A 27,576-nucleotide genomic window follows, 5' to 3' on the forward strand; every position below is an offset into this window, starting at 1 on the left:
CTTTTAGAAACTGTGACACTCTTTAGAACTAGCTAGCTATTATAGAGTATCACTTTTTTACAAATTAAAAAAAAACCTTGCAATACTTTGCTACGGCTTATCGGATTTTATTTGAATGGAAATTATTATAATTGGACGCTGGAGGCCCTAGCGTTCATTAATTATTTTAATTTTCGTTCAAAATTATGTCAAAACGTCCGATAGGGTAGTTTGATAACTAAATCAGAGCAATGGCTCAATGGTGCGAAGATTTCAAATATTCTATTACAATAATTATTATTTAGAATCTTTTAATTTTAGTATCCCTGCACTACATTCACGTGTAATAAGTATAAACGTTACTTAGTAATGGTTACTTAGTAACGGTTACTTTACAGTAACAGTTACTTAGCACCTCTAGCAAGCCCGCCAGCCGGTCAGGTTCTCTGGATCTCTTGCCAATTTACAGCCTGCCTAGAACGAAAATATAAATATTTGTATTACGTTTAAAAGATTGTTGGTATAAAATTACAATGTTTCATTTTTAACATTATCATAGAGTAACCTATAAATAAAGTAAAAAATTGAATAAAGTCACGTCCGAAATGTAACCAAATTACATTAATATAGTCCATAAATGTAATAAAATAAAGTTTACATAACTGATGAAATAATCTGTTGAGTTGATTAAACATTTCTCTTTCAGTTTTTAACATAGCAATTCCCCAATAAGATAAAAACATTCTCGTTCGGATCTAATAATATTTATTATTTATTAATTATTTATTAATTATTTATTTATTATTTATTTATTATTTATTTATTATTTATTTATTATTTATTTATTATTTATTTATTATTTATTTATTATTTATTTATTATTTATTTATTATTTATTTATTATTTATTTATTATTTATTTATTATTTATTCATTATTTATTTATTATTTATTTATTATTTATTTATTATTTATTTATTATTTATTTATTATTTATTTATTATTTATTTATTATTATATTATTATTTATCATTATTATATAATCAGAGGTGAGCCTCTGAAATAATAAAGAAAGTTGTATATCTAGTAGCACATTTCAAGGTTCATGTCTTCGTCAAACCGACGGTAGGAATATTTATCTACCCGTCCTCCGTCACCTTCGATAAGCTCTCTTGATCTGAACAGCACGTATTTCTGAAAAAAAGGTGTGTATACATGAACAATGTTTGCGATAGCGGGGATAAATGTGAGAGCAGGACCGCTGAAGTATCATAATTTCCTTTTTAAAGCATTATATAATTAGAATTTAATAGGGTCAGACCGTTCATTTTTTATTAAGTAAAACAAAATTTAAGTAAAACAAAATTTTTTATTGTGCTCTGTTACTTATACAGGGTGCAGCTCAAAAGTAATTCTGACCACCCGCAACCCTTTAATAACTGTTGTACACTGTTATTAATATGATAACAAGCTAAACAAGGATTTTATCGAGAGCTTTACCTCAGGTGCTTGTTCGCTACCGGTGTAGAAATATCCTCGTAGGAATGCGTCAAAAGCTCCACTCACATGGACTGATTTTTCTCCTGGAAATAAAAAAAAATTGAATAGTGTACGATTTAATAACTTTACAATGTTGAAAAACAATTCATAATGTTCAATGTTCACTAGAAGGTTCTGACTGTCTTACTAAAAGGTTCTGACTGTCTTACTAGAAGGTTCTGACTGTCTTACTAGAAGGTTCTGACTGTCTTACTAGAAGGTTCTGACTGTCTTACTAGAAGGTTCTGACTGTCTTACTAGAAGGTTCTGACTGTCTTACTAGAAGGTTCTGACTGTCTTACTAGAAGGTTCTGACTGTCTTACTAGAAGGTTCTGACTGTCTTACTAGAAGGTTCTGACTGTCTTACTAGAAGGTTCTGACTGTCTTACTAGAAGGTTCTGACTGTCTTACTAGAAGGTTCTGACTGTCTTACTAGAAGGTTCTGACTGTCTTACTAGAAGGTTCTGACTGTCTTACTAGAAGGTTCTGACTGTCTTACTAGAAGGTTCTGACTGTCTTACTAGAAGGTTCTGACTGTCTTACTAGAAGGTTCTGACTGTCTTACTAGAAGGTTCTGACTGTCTTACTAGAAGGTTCTGACTGTCTTACTAGAAGGTTCTGACTGTCTTACTAGAAGGTTCTGACTGTCTTACTAGAAGGTTCTGACTGTCTTACTAGAAGGTTCTGACTGTCTTACTAGAAGGTTCTGACTGTCTTACTAGAAGGTTCTGACTGTCTTACTAGAAGGTTCTGACTGTCTTACTAGAAGGTTCTGACTGTCTTACTAGAAGGTTCTGACTGTCTTACTAGAAGGTTCTGACTGTCTTACTAGAAGGTTCTGACTGTCTTACTAGAAGGTTCTGACTGTCTTACTAGAAGGTTCTGACTGTCTTACTAGAAGGTTCTGACTGTCTTACTAGAAGGTTCTGACTGTCTTACTAGAAGGTTCTGACTGTCTTACTAGAAGGTTCTGACTGTCTTACTAGAAGGTTCTGACTGTCTTACTAGAAGGTTCTGACTGTCTTACTAGAAGGTTCTGACTGTCTTACTAGAAGGTTCTGACTGTCTTACTAGAAGGTTCTGACTGTCTTACTAGAAGGTTCTGACTGTCTTACTAGAAGGTTCTGACTGTCTTACTAGAAGGTTCTGACTGTCTTACTAGAAGGTTCTGACTGTCTTACTAGAAGGTTCTGACTGTCTTACTAGAAGGTTCTGACTGTCTTACTAGAAGGTTCTGACTGTCTTACTAGAAGGTTCTGACTGTCTTACTAGAAGGTTCTGACTGTCTTACTAGAAGGTTCTGACTGTCTTACTAGAAGGTTCTGACTGTCTTACTAGAAGGTTCTGACTGTCTTACTAGAAGGTTCTGACTGTCTTACTAGAAGGTTCTGACTGTCTTACTAGAAGGTTCTGACTGTCTTACTAGAAGGTTCTGACTGTCTTACTAGAAGGTTCTGACTGTCTTACTAGAAGGTTCTGACTGTCTTACTAGAAGGTTCTGACTGTCTTACTAGAAGGTTCTGACTGTCTTACTAGAAGGTTCTGACTGTCTTACTAGAAGGTTCTGACTGTCTTACTAGAAGGTTCTGACTGTCTTACTAGAAGGTTCTGACTGTCTTACTAGAAGGTTCTGACTGTCTTACTAGAAGGTTCTGACTGTCTTACTAGAAGGTTCTGACTGTCTTACTAGAAGGTTCTGACTGTCTTACTAGAAGGTTCTGACTGTCTTACTAGAAGGTTCTGACTGTCTTACTAGAAGGTTCTGACTGTCTTACTAGAAGGTTCTGACTGTCTTACTAGAAGGTTCTGACTGTCTTACTAGAAGGTTCTGACTGTCTTACTAGAAGGTTCTGACTGTCTTACTAGAAGGTTCTGACTGTCTTACTAGAAGGTTCTGACTGTCTTACTAGAAGGTTCTGACTGTCTTACTAGAAGGTTCTGACTGTCTTACTAGAAGGTTCTGACTGTCTTACTAGAAGGTTCTGACTGTCTTACTAGAAGGTTCTGACTGTCTTACTAGAAGGTTCTGACTGTCTTACTAGAAGGTTCTGACTGTCTTACTAGAAGGTTCTGACTGTCTTACTAGAAGGTTCTGACTGTCTTACTAGAAGGTTCTGACTGTCTTACTAGAAGGTTCTGACTGTCTTACTAGAAGGTTCTGACTGTCTTACTAGAAGGTTCTGACTGTCTTACTAGAAGGTTCTGACTGTCTTACTAGAAGGTTCTGACTGTCTTACTAGAAGGTTCTGACTGTCTTACTAGAAGGTTCTGACTGTCTTACTAGAAGGTTCTGACTGTCTTACTAGAAGGTTCTGACTGTCTTACTAGAAGGTTCTGACTGTCTTACTAGAAGGTTCTGACTGTCTTACTAGAAGGTTCTGACTGTCTTACTAGAAGGTTCTGACTGTCTTACTAGAAGGTTCTGACTGTCTTACTAGAAGGTTCTGACTGTCTTACTAGAAGGTTCTGACTGTCTTACTAGAAGGTTCTGACTGTCTTACTAGAAGGTTCTGACTGTCTTACTAGAAGGTTCTGACTGTCTTACTAGAAGGTTCTGACTGTCTTACTAGAAGGTTCTGACTGTCTTACTAGAAGGTTCTGACTGTCTTACTAGAAGGTTCTGACTGTCTTACTAGAAGGTTCTGACTGTCTTACTAGAAGGTTCTGACTGTCTTACTAGAAGGTTCTGACTGTCTTACTAGAAGGTTCTGACTGTCTTACTAGAAGGTTCTGACTGTCTTACTAGAAGGTTCTGACTGTCTTACTAGAAGGTTCTGACTGTCTTACTAGAAGGTTCTGACTGTCTTACTAGAAGGTTCTGACTGTCTTACTAGAAGGTTCTGACTGTCTTACTAGAAGGTTCTGACTGTCTTACTAGAAGGTTCTGACTGTCTTACTAGAAGGTTCTGACTGTCTTACTAGAAGGTTCTGACTGTCTTACTAGAAGGTTCTGACTGTCTTACTAGAAGGTTCTGACTGTCTTACTAGAAGGTTCTGACTGTCTTACTAGAAGGTTCTGACTGTCTTACTAGAAGGTTCTGACTGTCTTACTAGAAGGTTCTGACTGTCTTACTAGAAGGTTCTGACTGTCTTACTAGAAGGTTCTGACTGTCTTACTAGAAGGTTCTGACTGTCTTACTAGAAGGTTCTGACTGTCTTACTAGAAGGTTCTGACTGTCTTACTAGAAGGTTCTGACTGTCTTACTAGAAGGTTCTGACTGTCTTACTAGAAGGTTCTGACTGTCTTACTAGAAGGTTCTGACTGTCTTACTAGAAGGTTCTGACTGTCTTACTAGAAGGTTCTGACTGTCTTACTAGAAGGTTCTGACTGTCTTACTAGAAGGTTCTGACTGTCTTACTAGAAGGTTCTGACTGTCTTACTAGAAGGTTCTGACTGTCTTACTAGAAGGTTCTGACTGTCTTACTAGAAGGTTCTGACTGTCTTACTAGAAGGTTCTGACTGTCTTACTAGAAGGTTCTGACTGTCTTACTAGAAGGTTCTGACTGTCTTACTAGAAGGTTCTGACTGTCTTACTAGAAGGTTCTGACTGTCTTACTAGAAGGTTCTGACTGTCTTACTAGAAGGTTCTGACTGTCTTACTAGAAGGTTCTGACTGTCTTACTAGAAGGTTCTGACTGTCTTACTAGAAGGTTCTGACTGTCTTACTAGAAGGTTCTGACTGTCTTACTAGAAGGTTCTGACTGTCTTACTAGAAGGTTCTGACTGTCTTACTAGAAGGTTCTGACTGTCTTACTAGAAGGTTCTGACTGTCTTACTAGAAGGTTCTGACTGTCTTACTAGAAGGTTCTGACTGTCTTACTAGAAGGTTCTGACTGTCTTACTAGAAGGTTCTGACTGTCTTACTAGAAGGTTCTGACTGTCTTACTAGAAGGTTCTGACTGTCTTACTAGAAGGTTCTGACTGTCTTACTAGAAGGTTCTGACTGTCTTACTAGAAGGTTCTGACTGTCTTACTAGAAGGTTCTGACTGTCTTACTAGAAGGTTCTGACTGTCTTACTAGAAGGTTCTGACTGTCTTACTAGAAGGTTCTGACTGTCTTACTAGAAGGTTCTGACTGTCTTACTAGAAGGTTCTGACTGTCTTACTAGAAGGTTCTGACTGTCTTACTAGAAGGTTCTGACTGTCTTACTAGAAGGTTCTGACTGTCTTACTAGAAGGTTCTGACTGTCTTACTAGAAGGTTCTGACTGTCTTACTAGAAGGTTCTGACTGTCTTACTAGAAGGTTCTGACTGTCTTACTAGAAGGTTCTGACTGTCTTACTAGAAGGTCTGACTGTCTTACTAGAAGGTTCTGACTGTCTTACTAGAAGGTTCTGACTGTCTTACTAGAAGGTTCTGACTGTCTTACTAGAAGGTTCTGACTGTCTTACTAGAAGGTTCTGACTGTCTTACTAGAAGGTTCTGACTGTCTTACTAGAAGGTTCTGACTGTCTTACTAGAAGGTTCTGACTGTCTTACTAGAAGGTTCTGACTGTCTTACTAGAAGGTTCTGACTGTCTTACTAGAAGGTTCTGACTGTCTTACTAGAAGGTTCTGACTGTCTTACTAGAAGGTTCTGACTGTCTTACTAGAAGGTTCTGACTGTCTTACTAGAAGGTTCTGACTGTCTTACTAGAAGGTTCTGACTGTCTTACTAGAAGGTTCTGACTGTCTTACTAGAAGGTTCTGACTGTCTTACTAGAAGGTTCTGACTGTCTTACTAGAAGGTTCTGACTGTCTTACTAGAAGGTTCTGACTGTCTTACTAGAAGGTTCTGACTGTCTTACTAGAAGGTTCTGACTGTCTTACTAGAAGGTTCTGACTGTCTTACTAGAAGGTTCTGACTGTCTTACTAGAAGGTTCTGACTGTCTTACTAGAAGGTTCTGACTGTCTTACTAGAAGGTTCTGACTGTCTTACTAGAAGGTTCTGACTGTCTTACTAGAAGGTTCTGACTGTCTTACTAGAAGGTTCTGACTGTCTTACTAGAAGGTTCTGACTGTCTTACTAGAAGGTTCTGACTGTCTTACTAGAAGGTTCTGACTGTCTTACTAGAAGGTTCTGACTGTCTTACTAGAAGGTTCTGACTGTCTTACTAGAAGGTTTGACTGTCTTCTAGAAGGTTCTGACTGTCTTACTAGAAGGTTCTGACTGTCTTACTAGAAGGTTCTGACTGTCTTACTAGAAGGTTCTGACTGTCTTACTAGAAGGTTCTGACTGTCTTACTAGAAGGTTCTGACTGTCTTACTAGAAGGTTCTGACTGTCTTACTAGAAGGTTCTGACTGTCTTACTAGAAGGTCTGACTGTCTTACTAGAAGGTTCTGAATGTCTTACTAGAAGGTTTCAGACTGTCTTACTAGAAGGTTCTGACTGTCTTTCTAGAAGGTTCTGACTGTCTTACGAGAAGGGTTCTGACTGTCTTACTAGAAGGTTTCTGACTGTCTTACTAGAAGTCTGACTGTCTTACCAAAGTTCTGACTGTCTTACCTAGAAGGTTCTGACTGTCTTACTAGAAGGTTCTGACTGTCTTACTAGAAGGTTCTGACTGTCTTACTAGAAGGTTCTGACTGTCTTACTAAAAGGTTCTGACTGTCTTACTAGAAGGTTCTGACTGTCTTACTAGAAGGTTCTGACTGTCTTACTAGAAGGTTCTGACTGTCTTACTAGAAGGTTCTGACTGTCTTACTAGAAGGTTCTCGACGGTCTTACTATAAGGTTCTGACGTCTTACTAGAAGGTTCTGACTGTCTTACTAGAAGGTTCTGACTGTCTTACAGAAGGTTCTGACTGTCTTACTAGAAGGTTCTGACTGTCTTACTAGAAGTTCTTGACTGTCGTTACTAGAAGGTTCTGACTGTCTTACTAAAGGTTTCTGACTGTCTTACTAGAAGGTTCTGACTGTCTTACTAGAAGGTTCTGACTGTCTTACTAGAAGGTTCTGACTGTCTTACTAGAAGGTTTCTGACTGTCCTTACTAGAAGGTTCTGACTGTCTTACTAGAAGGTCTGACTGTCTTACTAGAAGGTTCTGACTGTCTTACTAGAAGGTTCTGACTGTCTTACAGAAGGTTCTGACTGTCTTACTAGAAGGTTCTGACTGTCTTACTAGAAGGTTCTGACTGTCTTACTTAGAAGGTTCTGACTGTCTTACTAGAAGGTTCTGACTGTCTTACTAGAAGGTTCTGACTGTCTTACTAGAAGGTTCTGACTGTCTTACTAGAAGGTTCTGACTGTCTTACTAGAAGGTTCTGACTGTCTTACTAGAAGGTTCTGACTGTCTTACTAGAAGGTTCTGACTGTCTTACTAGAAGGTTCTGACTGTCTTACTAGAAGGTTCTGACTGTCTTACTAGAAGGTTCTGACTGTCTTACTAGAAGGTTCTGACTGTCTTACTAAAAGGTTCTGACTGTCTTACTAGAAGGTTTCTGACTGTCTTCTAGAAGGTCCTGACTGTCTTACTAGAAGGTTCTGACTGTCTTACTAGAAGGTTCTGACTGTCTTACTAGAAGGTTCTGACTGTCTTACTAGAAGGTTCTGACTGTCTTACTAGAAGGTTCTGACTGTCTTACTAGAAGGTCTGACTGTCTTACTAGAAGGTTCTGACTGTCTTACTAGAAGGTTCTGACTGTCTTACTAGAAGGTTCTGACTGTCTTACTAAAAGGTTCTGACTGTCTTACTAGAAGGTTCTGACTGTCTTACTAGAAGGTTCTGACTGTCTTACTAGAAGGTTCTGACTGTCTTACTAGAAGGTTCTGACTGTCTTACTAGAAGGTTCTGACTGTCTTACTAGAAGGTTCTGACTGTCTTACTAGAAGGTTCTGACTGTCTTACTAGAAGGTTCTGACTGTCTTACTAGAAAGTTCTGACTGTCTTACTAGAAGGTTCTGACTGTCTTACTAGAAGGTTCTGACTGTCTTACTAGAAGGTTCTGACTGTCTTACTAGAAGGTTCTGACTGTCTTACTAGAAGGTTCTGACTGTCTTACTAGAAGGTTCTGACTGTCTTACTAGAAGGTTCGGTCTTACTAGAAGGTCCTGACTGTCTTACTAGAAGGTTCTGACTGTCTTACTAGAAGGTTCTGACTGTCTTACTAGAAGGTTCTGACTGTCTTACTAGAAGGTTCTGACTGTCTTACTAGAAGGTTCTGACTGTCTTACTAGAAGGTTCTGACTGTCTTACTAGAAGGTTCTGACTGTCTTACTAGAAGGTTCTGACTGTCTTACTAGAAGGTCCTGACTGTCTTACTAGAAGGTTCTGACTGTCTTACTAGAAGGTTCTGACTGTCTTACTAGAAGGTTCTGACTGTCTTACTAGAAGGTTCTGACTGTCTTACTAGAAGGTTCTGACTGTCTTACTAGAAGGTTCTGACTGTCTTACTAGAAGGTTCTGACTGTCTTACTAGAAGGTTCTGACTGTCTTACTAGAAGGTTCTGACTGTCTTACTAGAAGGTTCTGACTGTCTTACTAGAAGGTTCTGACTGTCTTACTAGAAGGTTCTGACTGTCTTACTAGAAGGTTCTGACTGTCTTACTAGAAGGTTCTGACTGTCTTACTAGAAGGTTCTGACTGTCTTACTAGAAGGTTCTGACTGTCTTACTAGAAGGTTCTGACTGTCTTACTAGAAGGTTCTGACTGTCTTACTAGAAGGTTCTGACTGTCTTACTAGAAGGTTCTGACTGTCTTACTAGAAGGTTCTGACTGTCTTACTAGAAGGTTCTGACTGTCTTACTAGAAGGTTCTGACTGTCTTACTAGAAGGTTCTGACTGTCTTACTAGAAGGTTCTGACTGTCTTACTAGAAGGTTCTGACTGTCTTACTAGAAGGTTCTGACTGTCTTACTAGAAGGTTCTGACTGTCTTACTAGAAGGTTCTGACTGTCTTACTAGAAGGTTCTGACTGTCTTACTAGAAGGTTCTGACTGTCTTACTAGAAGGTCTGACTGTCTTACTAGAAGGTTCTGACTGTCTTACTAGAAGGTTCTGACTGTCTTACTAGAAGGTTCTGACTGTCTTACTAGAAGGTTCTGACTGTCTTACTAGAAGGTTCTGACTGTCTTACTAGAAGGTTCTGACTGTCTTACTAGAAGGTTCTGACTGTCTTACTAGAAGGTTCTGACTGTCTTACTAGAAGGTTCTGACTGTCTTACTAGAAGGTTCTGACTGTCTTACTAGAAGGTTCTGACTGTCTTACTAGAAGGTTCTGACTGTCTTACTAGAAGGTTCTGACTGTCTTACTAGAAGGTTCTGACTGTCTTACTAGAAGGTTCTGACTGTCTTACTAGAAGGTTCTGACTGTCTTACTAGAAGGTTCTGACTGTCTTACTAGAAGGTTCTGACTGTCTTACTAGAAGGTTCTGACTGTCTTACTAGAAGGTTCTGACTGTCTTACTAGAAGGTTCTGACTGTCTTACTAGAAGGTTCTGACTGTCTTACTAGAAGGTTCTGACTGTCTTACTAGAAGGTTCTGACTGTCTTACTAGAAGGTTCTGACTGTCTTACTAGAAGGTTCTGACTGTCTTACTAGAAGGTTCTGACTGTCTTACTAGAAGGTTCTGACTGTCTTACTAGAAGGTTCTGACTGTCTTACTAGAAGGTTCTGACTGTCTTACTAGAAGGTTCTGACTGTCTTACTAGAAGGTTCTGACTGTCTTACTAGAAGGTCCTGACTGTCTACTAGAAGGTTCTGACTGTCTTACTAGAAGGTTCTGACTGTCTTACTAGAAGGTTCTGACAGTCTTACTAGAAGGTTCTGACTGTCTTACTAGAAGGTCTGACTGTCTTACTAGAAGGTTCTGACTGTCTTACTAGAAGGTTCTGACTGTCTTACTAGAAGGTTCTGACTGTCTTACTAGAAGGTTCTGACTGTCTTACTAGAAGGGTTCTGACTGTCTTACTAGAAGGTTCTGACTGTCTTACTAGAAGGTCTGACTGTCTACTAGAAGGTTCTGACTGTCTTACTTAGAAGGTTCTGACTGTCCTTACTAGAAGGTTCTGACTGTCTTACTAGAAGTTCTGACTGTCTTACTAGAAGGTTTGACTGATACTAGAAGGTTCTGACTGTCTTACTAGAAGGTTCTGAACTGTCTTACTAGAAGGTTCTGACTGTCTTACTAGAAGGTTCTGACTGTCTTACTAGAAGGTTCTGACTGTCTTACTAGAAGGTTCTGACTGTCTTACTAGAAGGTTCTGACTGTCTTACTAGAAGGTTCTGACTGTCTTACTAGAAGGTTCTGACTGTCTTACTAGAAGGTTCCTGACTGTCTTACTAGAAGGTTCTGACTGTCTACTAGAAGGTTCTGACTGGTCTTACTAGAAGGTTCTGACTGTCTTACTAGAAGGTTCTGACTGTCTTACTAGAAGGTTCTGACTGTCTTACTAGAAGGTTCTGACTGTCTTACTAGAAGGTTCTGACTGTCTTACTAGAAGGTTCTGACTGTCTTACTAGAAGGTTCTGACTGTCTTACTAGAAGGTTCTGACTGTCTTACTAGAAGGTTCTGACTGTCTTACTAGAAGGTTCTGACTGTCTTACTAGAAGGTTCTGACTGTCTTACTAGAAGGTTCTGACTGTCTTACTAGAAGGTTCTGACTGTCTTACTAGAAGGTTCTGACTGTCTTACTAGAAGGTTCTGACTGTCTTACTAGAAGGTTCTGACTGTCTTACTAGAAGGTTCTGACTGTCTTACTAGAAGGTTCTGACTGTCTTACTAGAAGGTTCTGACTGTCTTACTAGAAGGTTCTGACTGTCTTACTAGAAGGTTCTGACTGTCTTACTAGAAGGTTCTGACTGTCTTACTAGAAGGTTCTGACTGTCTTACTAGAAGGTTCTGACTGTCTTACTAGAAGGTTCTGACTGTCTTACTAGAAGGTTCTGACTGTCTTACTAGAAGGTTCTGACTGTCTTACTAGAAGGTTCTGACTGTCTTACTAGAAGGTTCTGACTGTCTTACTAGAAGGTTCTGACTGTCTTACTAGAAGGTTCTGACTGTCTTACTAGAAGGTTCTGACTGTCTTACTAGAAGGTTCTGACTGTCTTACTAGAAGGTTCTGACTGTCTTACTAGAAGGTTCTGACTGTCTTACTAGAAGGTTCTGACTGTCTTACTAGAAGGTTCTGACTGTCTTACTAGAAGGTTCTGACTGTCTTACTAGAAGGTTCTGACTGTCTTACTAGAAGGTTCTGACTGTCTTACTAGAAGGTTCTGACTGTCTTACTAGAAGGTTCTGACTGTCTTACTAGAAGGTTCTGACTGTCTTACTAGAAGGTTCTGACTGTCTTACTAGAAGGTTCTGACTGTCTTACTAGAAGGTTCTGACTGTCTTACTAGAAGGTTCTGACTGTCTTACTAGAAGGTTCTGACTGTCTTACTAGAAGGTTCTGACTGTCTTACTAGAAGGTTCTGACTGCTACTAGTTCTCTTACTAGAAGGTTCTGACTGTCTTACTAGAAGGTTCTGACTGTCTTACTAGAAGGTTCTGACTGTCTTACTAGAAGGTTCTGACTGTCTTACTAGAAGGTTCTGACTGTCTTACTAGAAGGTTCTGACTGTCTTACTAGAAGGTTCTGACTGTCTTACTAGAAGGTTCTGACTGTCTTACTAGAAGGTTCTGACTGTCTTACTAGAAGGTTCTGACTGTCTTACTAGAAGGTTCTGACTGTCTTACTAGAAGGTTCTGACTGTCTTACTAGAAGGTTCTGACTGTCTTACTAGAAGGTTCTGACTGTCTTACTAGAAGGTTCTGACTGTCTTACTAGAAGGTTCTGACTGTCTTACTAGAAGGTTCTGACTGTCTTACTAGAAGGTTCTGACTGTCTTACTAGAAGGTTCTGACTGTCTTACTAGAAGGTTCTGACTGTCTTACTAGAAGGTTCTGACTGTCTTACTAGAAGGTTCTGACTGTCTTACTAGAAGGTTCTGACTGTCTTACTAGAAGGTTCTGACTGTCTTACTAGAAGGTTCTGACTGTCTTACTAGAAGGTTCTGACTGTCTTACTAGAAGGTTCTGACTGTCTTACTAGAAGGTTCTGACTGTCTTACTAGAAGGTTCTGACTGTCTTACTAGAAGGTTCTGACTGTCTTACTAGAAGGTTCTGTCTTACTAGAAGGTTCTGACTGTCTTACTAGAAGGTTCTGACTGTCTTACTAGAAGGTTCTGACTGTCTTACTAGAAGGTTCTGACTGTCTTACTAGAAGGTTCTGACTGTCTTACTAGAAGGTTCTGACTGTCTTACTAGAAGGTTCTGACTGTCTTACTAGAAGGTTCTGACTGTCTTACTAGAAGGTTCTGACTGTCTTACTAGAAGGTTCTGACTGTCTTACTAGAAGGTTCTGACTGTCTTACTAGAAGGTTCTGACTGTCTTACTAGAAGGTTCTGACTGTCTTACTAGAAGGTTCTGACTGTCTTACTAGAAGGTTCTGACTGTCTTACTAGAAGGTTCTGACTGTCTTACTAGAAGGTTCTGACTGTCTTACTAGAAGGTTCTGACTGTCTTACTAGAAGGTTCTGACTGTCTTACTAGAAGGTTCTGACTGTCTTACTAGAAGGTTCTGACTGTCTTACTAGAAGGTTCTGACTGTCTTACTAGAAGGTTCTGACTGTCTTACTAGAAGGTTCTGACTGTCTTACTAGAAGGTTCTGACTGTCTTACTAGAAGGTTCTGACTGTCTTACTAGAAGGTTCTGACTGTCTTACTAGAAGGTTCTGACTGTCTTACTAGAAGGTTCTGACTGTCTTACTAGAAGGTTCTGACTGTCTTACTAGAAGGTTCTGACTGTCTTACTAGAAGGTTCTGACTGTCTTACTAGAAGGTCTGACTGTCTTACTAGAAGGTTCTGACTGTCTTACTAGAAGGTTCTGACTGTCTTACTAGAAGGTTCTGACTGTCTTACTAGAAGGTTCTGACTGTCTTACTAGAAGGTTCTGACTGTCTTACTAGAAGGTTCTGACTGTCTTACTAGAAGGTTCTGACTGTCTTACTAGAAGGTTCTGACTGTCTTACTAGAAGGTTCTGACTGTCTTACTAGAAGGTTCTGACTGTCTTACTAGAAGGTTCTGACTGTCTTACTAGAAGGTCCTGACTGTCTTACTAGAAGGTTCTGACTGTCTTACTAGAAGGTTCTGACTGTCTTACTAGAAGGTTCTGACTGTCTTACTAGAAGGTTCTGACTGTCTTACTAGAAGGTTCTGACTGTCTTACTAGAAGGTTCTGACTGTCTTACTAGAAGGTTCTGACTGTCTTACTAGAAGGTTCTGACTGTCTTACTAGAAGGTTCTGACTGTCTTACTAGAAGGTTCTGACTGTCTTACTAGAAGGTTCTGACTGTCTTACTAGAAGGTTCTGACTGTCTTACTAGAAGGTTCTGACTGTCTTACTAGAAGGTTCTGACTGTCTTACTAGAAGGTTCTGACTGTCTTACTAGAAGGTTCTGACTGTCTTACTAGAAGGTTCTGACTGTCTTACTAGAAGGTTCTGACTGTCTTACTAGAAGGTTCTGACTGTCTTACTAGAAGGTTCTGACTGTCTTACTAGAAGGTTCTGACTGTCTTACTAGAAGGTTCTGACTGTCTTACTAGAAGGTTCTGACTGTCTTACTAGAAGGTTCTGACTGTCTTACTAGAAGGTCCTGACTGTCTTACTAGAAGGTTCTGACTGTCTTACTAGAAGGTTCTGACTGTCTTACTAGAAGGTTCTGACTGTCTTACTAGAAGGTTCTGACTGTCTTACTAGAAGGTTCTTACTGTCTTACTAGAAGGTTCTGACTGTCTTACTAGAAGGTTCTGACTGTCTTACTAGAAGGTCCTGACTGTCTTACTAGAAGGTTCTGACTGTCTTACTAGAAGGTTCTGACTGTCTTACTAGAAGGTTCTGACTGTCTTACTAGAAGGTTCTGACTGTCTTACTAGAAGGTTCTGACTGTCTTACTAGAAGGTTCTGACTGTCTTACTAGAAGGTTCTGACTGTCTTACTAGAAGGTTCTGACTGTCTTACTAGAAGGTTCTGACAGTCTTACTAGAAGGTTCTGACTGTCTTACTAGAAGGTTCTGACTGTCTTACTAGAAGGTTCTGACTGTCTTACTAGGTACGATGACTAGAGTTCTGACTGTCTTACTAGAAGGTTCTGACTGTCTTACTAGAAGGTTCTGACTGTCTTACTAGAAGGTTATGACTGTCTTACTAGAAGGTTCTGACTGTCTTACTAGAAGGTTCTGACTGTCTTACTAGAAGGTTCTGACTGTCTTACTAGAAGGTTCTGACTGTCTTACTAGAAGGTTCTGACTGTCTTACTAGAAGGTTCTGACTGTCTTACTAGAAGGTTCTGACTGTCTTACTAGAAGGTTCTGACTGTCTTACTAGAAGGTTCTGACTGTCTTACTAGAAGGTTCTGACTGTCTTACTAGAAGGTTCTAATTATATTACCTGACTGATAAGGCCATGACTGTGGCTCTGCGTACACACCAGTACTTGGAGTCCACAAGTAGTACTCGCTCTCGAACAGAAACAAAACGTAGTCACGGTAACTGTGGGAATAGTGTGAGTTGAATGTATCTATTATGTGTATATATATGTTATATGTAACTATTATGTGACCATTATCTCGGAATGACTTTTTTCAGACAGTTCAATAGATACATTTTATGCCAAGACGTTTTGATGTTAATATGAGTTAAAAAACACAGCTCAAATGCGAACGCGCGGCTCAAACGAACCTAGCAATCCCCTTGATTTCCGTCTGAGGAAGAGGAGCAAAGACAGTGTTTTCCTCATCTTCTCCGTCCATCTCCATCCTAGACTCGTTCCAGTTCCAGCAGTACACTTTCCTTCTTCTGAGGTAATATGTTGTTTTAAAATGTTATTACTTGCATTTATTAGCATTGATTAGCATTATTTAGCATAAATTAACATTAATTCTTAGTATTAAAATATCTTAACTGATTAGTTAGAAACTATAACAAGTTTGCTTTTTCAAATACGTCAGCTTAAAATAATTAAATCCCTCCAACTTGAAAACGACCCTTTTGAAAAGTGTATTCAAACTCACGGGTAGCTGTTAACAAAGAAGAAGGTCCTGCCATTGTCGTAGTCTGTGAAGGCTGCGTCTACTTCACCCTCCACTCCCGGCCATTGTTCAGCTACATTCTGGGGGTACCCTTCTGATACAACCGGCATGTTCCTGGTTAGTTTGGTTAGTGTAGTTAGTGGGTTAGTGTGGTTAGTGTGGTTAGTGTGGTTAGTGTGGTTAGTAGGGTTAGTGTGGTTAGTGTGGTTAGTGTGGTTAGTGTGGTTAGTAGGGTTAGTGTGGTTAGTAGGGTTAGTGTGGTTAGTGTGGTTAGTGTGTTTAGTGTGTTTAGTGTGGTTAGGGTGGTTAGGGTGGTTAGTGTGGTTAGTGTGTTTAGTGTGGTTAGTGTGTTTAGTGTGGTTAGGGTGGTTAGTGTGGTTAGTGTGGTTAGTGTGGTTAGTAGGGTTAGTGTGGTTAGTGTGGTTAGTGTGTTTAGTGTGTTTAGTGTGGTTAGGGTGGTTAGGGTGGTTAGTGTGGTTAGTGTGGTTAGTGTGGTTACTGCATGGTTTCTATGGTTACTGCATGGTTTCTGTGGTTACTGTGTTCAGGTTCACATTACTTTTTAAGTCAGCAACGTTTTGTCTATTTTTGACCTCTCTGCCACCCCTTATCATTAAACAATAAACCCTGCTAAAACTGTGACCCACCTTTCATCAGCCTCCAGTCTGACGTAATAAACCCTGCTAAAACTGTGACCCACCTTTCATCAGCCTCAAGTCTGACGTAATAAACCCTGCTAAAACTGTGACCCACCTTTCATCAGCTTCAAGTCTGGCGTAATAAACCCTGCTAAAACTGTGACCCACCTTTCATCAGCCTCCAGTCTGGCGTAATAAACCCTGCTAAAACTGTGACCCACCTTTCATCAGCCTCCAGTCTGACGTAATAAACCCTGCTAAAACTGTGACCCACCTTTCATCAGCCTCCAGTCTGACGTAATAAACCCTGCTAAAACTGTGACCCACCTTTCATCAGCCTCCAGTCTGACGTAATAAACCCTGCTAAAACTGTGACCCACCTTTCATCAGCCTCCAGTCTGACGTAATAAACCCTGCTAAAACTGTGACCCACCTTTCATCAGCCTCCAGTCTGACGTAATAAACCCTGCTAAAACTGTGACCCACCTTTCATCAGCCTCCAGTCTGACGTAATAAACCCTGCTAAAACTGTGACCCACCTTTCATCAGCCTCCAGTCTGACGTAATAAACCCTGCTAAAACTGTGACCCACCTTTCATCAGCCTCCAGTCTGACGTAATAAACCCTGCTAAAACTGTGACCCACCTTTCATCAGCCTCCAGTCTGACGTAATAAACCCTGCTAAAACTGTGACCCACCTTTCATCAGCCTCCAGTCTGACGTAATAAACCCTGCTAAAACTGTGACCCACCTTTCATCAGCCTCCAGTCTGACGTAATAAACCCTGCTAAAACTGTGACCCACCTTTCATCAGCCTCCAGTCTGACGTAATAAACCCTGCTAAAACTGTGACCCACCTTTCATCAGCCTCCAGTCTGACGTAATAAACCCTGCTAAAACTGTGACCCACCTTTCATCAGCCTCCAGTCTGACGTAATAAACCCTGCTAAAACTGTGACCCACCTTTCATCAGCCTCCAGTCTGACGTAATAAACCCTGCTAAAACTGTGACCCACCTTTCATCAGCCTCCAGTCTGACGTAATAAACCCTGCTAAAACTGTGACCCACCTTTCATCAGCCTCAAGTCTGACGTAATAAACCCTGCTAAAACTGTGACCCACCTTTCATCAGCCTCCAGTCTGACGTAATAAACCCTGCTAAAACTGTGACCCACCTTTCATCAGCCTCAAGTCTGACGTAATAAACCCTGCTAAAACTGTGACCCACCTTTCATCAGCTTCAAGTCTGACGTAATAAACCCTGCTAAAACTCACTAAAACTGTGACCCACCTTTCATCAGCCTCAAGTCTGACGTATGTACCACCTGAGATGACGTAGGCATACTTTTCCGTGGGGTGGTTGAAGGCTGCGTGGATCTCAGATAGGCAACCTCTTCCATCTTCTGAAATGTAGTGATGTTAGTAATCTGCACTCTAGGGGATGCTTGCCTAATAAAACAATTCAGTAGATTATCACGATAGTTTAAAGTTTTGGCGTGATTCTGTATAACGCTTGAATATCACTTATATGAATGTACTGATAACAAATTGATATCAATAAAACTTTTACCAGATTCTGGAAAGTCTCCAATTTCAATGTTGTCAGGTCCAATTCCTTCAGTGGCTCCTTCTTCAGAGTCACTGTCCTCTCCCTCAGAATCATCACCACTGGATCCACCGAGTGGCCTTACCGCACCGTTTCCTTCCCCTAATATAATCCCACATTATTAACGTTATAACATATGTTAAGCGTTATAAAATTTCAATATTTCAACTATGTTCAAATTAAAAGTTATTGCAATTATCATATGCCAGATATTCGGTGCAAAATGAATAACGTTTGCACGTAATCTACTGATCAGCTTCTAAATTTTCGTACTTAATTTTACCACTCTAGAAAATTAACTGTCCACTAATCTAATAAAACACGAAGCGTTAAATAATCGTCAATCGTACAAATAAACGTTTATTTTACTGCAGCATGACTTACCGAAAAGAGCTCTGGCTGCTGTAATGTCATCATCAGTTAAATCAATCTCTGTCTTGTACCCTGAAATCAAATAGGTTTTAAAACTAGATTCATGACACATATCAAATCACACATTTGTCATTTTCACAGCAATTTAAAGCCAATTCAGAGTTTTTCAAATCAATTGTTGTTGTTTTTGTTGGCCATAACTTGGACCATATATAAACTTAGAAGTTTCACATATTTTGATAAACTGAACAGTAAAGAACTGCTATTATCAGAAGTCAACGACTAAACAGGGTTATTGTAATGAAAATGAAATGATGGCGTCTGGACTTGAAAGTTTCACTTTCATTTTCAGCTCGCAGTATATTACATTATATATACCAGGATAGTAAGGTCCCATCACAGCTTTCTTCACGTCAGTGTGTCTGATACCTAACACGTGACCAAACTCATGTGTAGCTACGTAGTAGAGATTGGTTCCGGAATACTGGTCAGCAGTGAACTTCTCATCATCATCAAAATGCATCTGGGTTGTTATTGTATTGGTTACTGTGGTAACTGTATCTGGGTTGTTATTGCATTGGTTACTGTGGTAACTGTATCTGGGTTGTTATTGCATTGGTTACTGTGGTTACTGTTGTTACTGTGGTTACTGTGGTTACTGTGGTTACTGTGGTTAATGTATATGGGTTGTTATTGCATTGGTTACTGTGGTTACTGTGGTTACTGTGGTTAATGTATATGGGTTGTTATTGCATTGGTTACTGTGGTTACGGTGGTTACTGTGGTTACTGTGGTTAATGTATATGGGTTTTATTGCATTGGTTACTGTGGTTACTGTGGTTACTGTGGTTACTATGGTTACTGCATATGAATTGTTATTGGATTGGTTATTGTGGTTAATGTGGTTATTGTGGTTATTGTGATTACTGTTGGGTTGTTATTGCATTGGTTAACAATGCGAAACAAGCAAGCACACAGAAGCTAGACCGTCGAACAAAATTTAGGTAAAGAATGCATTTTCTCACAGTAATCAAATTTAATGAAATCAAATTTAAAATGAAATAGTCAAATAATTGAACCACTCACTTCTCCTTTTCTGGGATAGTAACCGTGTGCTAGCACACCACCAGGTCCTGAAAAAGCGTACTTATCTCCGTGATTTCCAGAACCAAAACCTATTGACACATCTGCATCATCTTCATTGTCAACCTGGGGAGAGAAAAATCTTAAAAAGATTGCGCTCTATTTTTCAAATGGCTGATCTCTGTCGGTTTATTCCTATGCACGTATAAACGGTAAAGATTGGGTTTATTTAGCGTAAACAAACAAAAAATCCACAAAAAACCTCTATGAAGTTTATTTGAGCTACTTCCGTCCATTCCCTGAGCCCCCTTTCAATTTCTCTTCTCTGAATTTCTAGGGAGAGGTCCTCTGTGTAAGATTCGAAGAAATACCTGAAAGATTATGTAAAAGAGAAAAATAGTTATAGTAAAGGTAACGGTAACGGAATATTTGGCCACCCAAAACAACAAAAACAACTTTTATGATAGTGCAGCCTGCGAAAGAACATCCGAATCATGAATACGTACTTGAAATCCCCGCTTTTCCATGTCCGGCCGGAAACAACTTCCCATCTTTTCTGTCTGCTCAGTGATCTCCTTCTTCTATCAAGATATTCTGAATTTTCTTCGTTTTCCTGTTCAGCGATACAGTCAGGAGTTTCTGTGGAAAAATCAATACGGTTACCGGTTGATTACCTCTTCATAACCTTTTTATCGATATCAGATTAAAGAGACTATAAGATAGTAGTCTTAAGTTTAATTTAAACTCACCACATAAAATGAAAAATATAATAAACTAGTAACCTTCTCAGGACATATTGCGCACATACACTCAGTGTTTTATATTATAATTTTTATGGAATAAACACACATAACTGGTGACCTTTGCGTCCCTGTGGTAACCTGAGTAGCTTTAAATTCCTAGCGTAATCTAATAAGCAGGATTTGCAGGATATTCAGCCTTGCAGAATGCTGCGATCCTATTGGCTAGTAAAAAGGTTCACACTCCCTTCTCATTCGATAACGAAGTTAGCTTCCTCACTGATCTGATTTCTGCTGCAGTATTTTAAAATATATTCGCCCTGCTGTTAATGTTATTATGCAACGTGTCCATTATATTCCTGAAGGTAGCTCTAGTACTGGGTTTTTCGTTATGGTTCCCAGGGTACCATTCAAACTCAGTACACGTAGCACCACAATTTTACAATTAATGGTATTTTCCGGCTTTGGATTTACTATTTCATTCTACCCTAATGCATATTCACTTTGATAATGTTAATCGTTTGTTTTTGATAATTTTAGGCTTGTCTCTCGATGCGGACACCAATTATCATGGTGATCCGGCTGGAATGTTATTGTTCAAACGTGCTAGCTTTTATCGACTATCACTGTGTTTTAGACGTATTATAACTATAATGATTTTGCATATCCTTTTTCTGCCAAGTTTTCAACTCCATTTAAGAGAATTGATTTTAACGGAGAGTCAATTTTTGGCCAATTTTCAGAGCTTTTAGCCGTTGCCGGGGAGATTTTGCCAAGTTTAAAATATAGTATCGATAGAAGGTAAAAACTTACCACATCCAACATCAGGATTGCCACACCTCTCTTTAGTCATCAGTTCCCTGGTTTCCTTGGTGAGCCGTCCTGAGGGTTCCAATTTGTTGAACACTTGGAATTCCTTGATAGCTTGTGTGATCGCACATGGGGGTATCTAGGGGAAGGTTGTTTGGTTACGTGGGGAACACGTGCAGTCACACGTGCAGTCACACGTGCAGTAACACGTGCAGTCACACGTGCAGTCACACGTACAGTCACACGTGCAGTCACACGTGCAGTCACACGTGCAGTCCGATACATTTTAATATATTTGTAAGTGTCGAAGTACTAAAGTAATAATAAAATCGATAACATTGAATCCACATTATAAAGTTATAACAAAGAAGTACATACTTATTATCTAATGATTGAATATATTAATTATTTAATGATTTTCTTACCCCTCCTTGGTAGTTCTCAAGTTTGTTGGGTGACATTCCTAAAACCTTGGCAAAGAAACCGAACGTTCTGAGGTAACCCTGAGAAAGGATTTCTGTTTTTAAAATATGTTAATTAAAATTAATTATATTATATATATGTATATATATATTATATATATATTATTATTATACATTTATTATCATCTTCAATCTTCATTTGACAATAAAAAAGACTTTACGATTCCTTGGTGATTTTAGTTATCCTGTCTTCCTGTAATCTTTTAATAAAGCTTACCACGACAGTTTTAGTCTCCCCAAATACTTTAGTTATCAGGGAGGTCAAGGGTCCAGACACAGGTTCTGTGATATCAACATCTCCCTCATCAAAGTTCTCGTCTGCAGGATCTTGAATGAGTCGTCCTAACATTCTCCGGAACATGGAGTCAGCTGCGAGTTTAAGATTGGTTATTATAGTTACTATGGTTAGTTAATATAGTTACATGGAGTCAGCTGCGAGTTTAAGATTGGTTAGTATAGTTACTATGGTTAGTTAATATAGTTACATGGAGTCAGCTGCGAGTTTAAGATTGGTTATTATAGTTACTATGGTTAGTTAATATAGTTACATGGAGTCAGCTGCGAGTTTAAGATTGGTTACTATAGTTACTATGGTTAGTTAATATAGTTACATGGACTCAGCTGCGAGTTTAAGATTGGTTACTATAGTTACTATGGTTAGTTAATATAGTTACATGAAGTCAGCTGCGAGTTTTGCGTTTATCAAATTTTTGGATGAAAAATGGGTAAATTTTCATTGCTGAAGGGTGTGGGAAGCAGCATTAAACGTTGCAGCTTTGCTTACGTTTTTTAATATTCCTTGCGATTACTTTGCGAATGAACCCTCCCATTGCAGTACCCTGAATCTTCTGGATAAGTTTATCAATCGTGTTCTGTTCAGTCGGGTCTGAAATTAGTTTAAACTTTAAAATAGGTTTAAAATAGGTTTAAAATAGGTTTAAAATAGGTTTACCAACGCATTGAGATATCGTTTGACTACTGGGGAAAATGAAAGTCTATTCATTTTGAAACAAGATACGTCGATATATTGTCAACGTTACGGGTATACATGCCTTTGTCATTTCGTCCTCAGTTTGACAACAAAGAAACAAATTGATGGATTATACGAGTTGACACACGGACTGACTTACCGACACCAATAAAGTTAACAACACAAACAAACATACACACTGACTTACCGACACCAATAAAGTTAACAACACAAACAAACAGACGCACTGACTTACCGACACCAATAAAGTTAACAACATGAACAAACATACACACTAACTTACCGACACCAATAAAGTTAACAACACAAACAAACAGACACACTGACACAATAAAGTTAACAACACAAACAAACATACACACTGACTTACCGACACCAATAAAGTTAACAACACACAAACAAACAGACGCACTGACTTACCGACACCAATAAAGTTAACAACACAAACAAACAGACACACTGACTTACCGACACCAATAAAGTTAACAACACAAACAAACAGACACACTAACTTACCGACACCAATAAAGTTAACAACACAAACAAACAGACACACTAACTTACCGACACCAATAAAGTTAACAACACAAACAAACAGACACACTAACTTACCGACACCAATAAAGTTAACAACACAAACAAACAGACACACTAACTTACCGACACCAATAAAGTTAACAACACAAACAAACATACACACTAACTTACCGACACCAATAAAGTTAACAACACAAACAAACAGACACACTAACTTACCGACACCAATAAAGTTAACAACACAAACAAACAGACAAACTAACTTACCGACACCAATAAAGTTAACAACACAAACAAACAGACATACTGACTTACCGACACCAATAAAGTTAACAACACAAACAAACAGACACACTAACTTACCGACACCAATAAAGTTAACAACACAAACAAACAGACACACTGACTTACCGACACCAATAAAATCAACAACACAAACAAACAGACACACTAACTTACCGACACCAATAAAGTTAACAACACAAACAAACAGACACACTAACTTACCGACACCAATAAAGTTAACAACACAAACAAACATACACACTGACTTATCAACACCAATAAAGTTAACAACACAAACAAACATACACACTAACTTACCGACACCAATAAAGTTAACAACACAAACAAACATACACACTAACTTACCGACACCAATAAAGTTAACAACACAAACAAACATACACACTGACTTACCGACACCAATAAAGTTAACAACACAAACAAACAGACGCACTGACTTACCGACACCAATAAAGTTAACAACATGAACAAACATACACACTAACTTACCGACACCAATAAAGTTAACAACACAAACAAACAGACACACTGACACAATAAAGTTAACAACACAAACAAACATACACACTGACTTACCGACACCAATAAAGTTAACAACACACAAACAAACAGACGCACTGACTTACCGACACCAATAAAGTTAACAACACAAACAAACAGACACACTGACTTACCGACACCAATAAAGTTAACAACACAAACAAACAGACACACTAACTTACCGACACCAATAAAGTTAACAACACAAACAAACAGACACACTAACTTACCGACACCAATAAAGTTAACAACACAAACAAACAGACACACTAACTTACCGACACCAATAAAGTTAACAACACAAACAAACAGACACACTAACTTACCGACACCAATAAAGTTAACAACACAAACAAACATACACACTAACTTACCGACACCAATAAAGTTAACAACACAAACAAACAGACACACTAACTTACCGACACCAATAAAGTTAACAACACAAACAAACAGACAAACTAACTTACCGACACCAATAAAGTTAACAACAGAAACAAACAGACATACTGACTTACCGACACCAATAAAGTTAACAACACAAACAAACAGACACACTAACTTACCGACACCAATAAAGTTAACAACACAAACAAACAGACACACTGACTTACCGACACCAATAAAATCAACAACACAAACAAACAGACACACTAACTTACCGACACCAATAAAGTCAACAACACAAACAAACAGACACACTAACTTACCGACACCAATAAAGTTAACAACACAAACAAACAGACACACTAACTTACCGACACCAATAAAGTTAACAACACAAACAAACATACACACTGACTTATCGACACCAATAAAGTTAACAACACAAACAAACATACACACTAACTTACCGACACCAATAAAGTTAACAACACAAACAAACATACACACTAACTTACCGACACCAATAAAGTTAACAACACAAACAAACATACACACTGACTTACCGACACCAATAAAGTTAACAACACAAACAAACAGACGCACTGACTTACCGACACCAATAAAGTTAACAATACAAACAAACATACGCACTGACTTACCGACACCAATAAAGTTAACAACACAAACAAACAGACGCACTGACTTACCGACACCAATAAAGTTAACAACACAAACAAACATACACACTGACTTACCGACACCAGCAAATCGTTCATCGTTCTCGTCAAACTGACAGCTGAGTACCTCCTCCTCTGAAGAATCGCCAGAATTAAGTTAATAACAATAAGAAACAATATCAGACTTAACCTTGGCTAGATTTGTTACTTTTTCATGTTGCAGATTTTGGAGCTCAACAATGACGACGAGGTACCCTAGGAGAAATTCTTTTCAAAAACAAGGTGGGAAGCAGAACAGTGTTTACAACTTTACGAGCAACCCAGAATGGAACCTAACAAAAATAAAAACAATCCAGTGTTTGTATATTTTTAACATTTTATCCACAATTTTATACCTTCATACCAAAACTTTTGAGCTTCTGAGTTCACTTTTACATTAAAACATTTAGCCATGATGATAAATGTAAAAATAAATAAGAATTTTAAAGACGTAAAAATACATATAAAGTAATAACAAACCAGGAGCTTCAGGAGCTTCAGGAGGAGTTTCAGATTCTGATTGAGGAGCTGCCGAATCTGCAGGAGCTGCAGAATCTGCTTCAGCTTCAGGAGCTGCAGAATCTGCAGAATCTGCTAATTCATCTACAAAATCAAGATCTGCTTGAGAGAGCGCCCCAATGACCAGTAGCGAGAGCAGTGATATCACCACTACTACCTTCATATTGTTCTACAAGGGTCGCTTAGTTACAATATGTAAAATGTGGACCAGTTAAACTATCGTTTATAAACATATAAATATGCGTTGTTAATTGAAAATAATTATCTCTTGCAGTCCCAAGCTTTAGCTGGATATTTGTGTAAAAAGGTGCCCCACGGTTACCACTTACACTCTCATAGGTGAATCGGTTAACATTTATAAAACCAAAACGAATATAGTTTACTACCACACATTAAAAAATCAGACCATACCAGTAGGTTGCATATTTAAAAATTTTAAAAAAAATAATAAAAAAAACAGACCAGTCGGAGAATCAATTTCGAGATTTCCTCTTTAAAGATGAAAGAATGTATAATGATAAAATATTGTTTGCTGTAAAAAATGTTTGACAATGACGATAATTGTGCTGATCGAGTAAAACGTCAAAGTAGGAAGAATGCTGAAGCAAAACATCACAGTGCAGTGTGTAGCGCCCCATTAAATATTTTATGAATATTTTATAAATATTTTAGGGAATGATCCCCTATTAATTACGTTGATCGGATTATCGTGTTTATGGAGATTATATGGGAGGTTAATAATCGTGTTACCGTGTTTATATGGAGAGACATGTCCAAAACATTTACCAGTTGAACATTAGTAAGCCATCATTAGTAGACATTTAATGTTATTCAATACGGAGTACGTAAGTTTCAACAGTATAATTATATTTAAGAAATTCATAAATGTAAAAGGTAGCTTATTAAGTACGATAAAATTTAAATATAAAATTTAAGTGTAAAATGTAAATGTGAAATGTAAAAATAAAATGTAAATATAAAATGTAAAATAATCAGCGAATGACTAGATATTGGACGACATAAACGAATTATCCCGCAATTTCCAACAGGAAAAAAAAGTGCAAACGGTAGGAATGTATTCCATGGAACTCTGTCAGATTAATCATGATGTGATTTGGGGACAAAAATATAACCGATTTTAGTGCTTCAGCCTTGAAATATATATGCCCGGAAGATTTAATTTTGCAGCCTTGCAAATTTTGTAATCAGATACTTCGTTAGGCTCGATCACTGTTAGGAGATTAAACCAGGAAATGTCAGAGTCAGAGTCAGAGTCAGAGTCAGAGTCAGAGTCAGAGTCAGAGTCAGAGTCAGAGTCAGAGTCAGAGTCAGAGTCAGAGTCAGAGTCAGAGTCAGAGTCAGAGTCAGAGTCAGAGTCAGAGTCAGAGTCAGAGTCAGAGTCAGAGTCAGAGTCAGAGTCAGAGTCAGAGTCAGAGTCAGAGTCAGAGTCAGAGTCAGAGTCAGAGTCAGAGTCAGATTCAGAGTCAGAGTCAGAGTCAGAGTCAGAGTCAGAGTCAGAGTCAGAGTCAGAGTCAGAGTCAGAGTTAGAGTCAGAGTTAGAGTCAGAGTCAGAGTCAGAGTCAGAGTCAGAGTCAGAGTCAGAGTCAGAGTCAGAGTCAGAGTCAGAGTCAGAGTCAGAGTCAGAGTCAGATCCGTGACCCTGTGCAGTACTCCACAGTTTGGTATTTGCAGGTTTTATCTTTTGAAAAATATACACAATACATTTGTGCTGTTTTTGATCAAAAATCCAAAAATCTGTGACTTTATCTCCGGCTAGAAATAAATCGTTATGTTTTGCAGTGATCATGAAAGAAGCTGCTTCGTCTCAAGTGGTTTTCAGTTTTGTGCTCCAGCCCAGAGGTAACGAGGACATTTTAATTAGTCTCAACGAACATTTAATACTTCAATATTATAAAGATGGTTAATAAAATGTAAGACTAGAATCGAATTACCACAATATCCCAAATATCATACATATTACGAAAAAAGGAGAGAACGGAAGAGACAGAGAGAAATGAGAAACATCAGGACGTTTGAATTTCCGACTTTATATCCGAGTTGCAACTTGAAGAACCGTGCAGGATCACCCAGCACCCAGGAGTAAACAATGATAATTCCAGTTCCTATAGCCATGTGATTTGAGCTCCTCCTTGGTTTCACACGCAGCAAATCATGCATAATCTTTTAGTTGAGGTTCCTCAGAATTAAACAAATTGAGAATATTGTTCGATTTTATTTCCAGAATTATGCATTTAAGACGCTTGATTTCGATTA

General features: G+C 38.6%; 1 protein-coding gene across 1 annotated transcript; it reads right to left on the reverse strand.

Moving 5' to 3' along the window:
* Positions 1 to 978: 978 nt before the first annotated feature.
* LOC134825297 (collagenase 3-like) lies at positions 979 to 25,467 on the reverse strand. The gene is made up of 18 exons (XM_063837460.1): positions 25,264 to 25,467; positions 24,823 to 24,879; positions 22,091 to 22,192; positions 21,524 to 21,675; positions 21,250 to 21,327; positions 20,828 to 20,963; positions 19,781 to 19,913; positions 19,537 to 19,645; positions 19,278 to 19,400; positions 18,570 to 18,714; positions 18,204 to 18,263; positions 17,784 to 17,921; positions 17,505 to 17,616; positions 15,558 to 15,689; positions 15,226 to 15,342; positions 14,936 to 15,036; positions 1,479 to 1,561; positions 979 to 1,172 (listed from the first exon to the last, which is right to left on the reverse strand). The coding sequence occupies exons 1-18, from the start codon at positions 25,463 to 25,465 to the stop codon at positions 1,062 to 1,064; spliced, it is 2,091 nt and encodes a 696-aa protein (XP_063693530.1). The 5' UTR covers positions 25,466 to 25,467; the 3' UTR covers positions 979 to 1,061.
* Between the last annotated feature and the right edge of the window lie 2,109 nt (positions 25,468 to 27,576).

Source organism: Bolinopsis microptera, chromosome 13, assembly GCF_026151205.1.
Source record: "Bolinopsis microptera isolate Bmic1 chromosome 13, MBARI_Bmic_1.0, whole genome shotgun sequence".
Taxonomy (NCBI): Eukaryota; Metazoa; Ctenophora; class Tentaculata; order Lobata; family Bolinopsidae; genus Bolinopsis; species Bolinopsis microptera.

What these genes read in the sequence shown, in the direction of transcription:
- LOC134825297 (XM_063837460.1), bottom strand. Translation starts at nt 25,465, where the DNA reads ATGAAGGTAGTAGTGGTGATATCACTGCTCTCGCTACTGGTCATTGGG. An exon ending in TGGAAAAGCGGGGATTTCAA is followed by an intron (nt 19,646 to 19,780) that starts GTACGTATTCAT and finishes ATAATCTTTCAG; the next exon opens with GTATTTCTTCGAATCTTACA. An exon ending in TGGAGACTTTCCAGAATCTG is followed by an intron (nt 17,617 to 17,783) that starts GTAAAAGTTTTA and finishes ACTACATTTCAG; the next exon opens with AAGATGGAAGAGGTTGCCTA.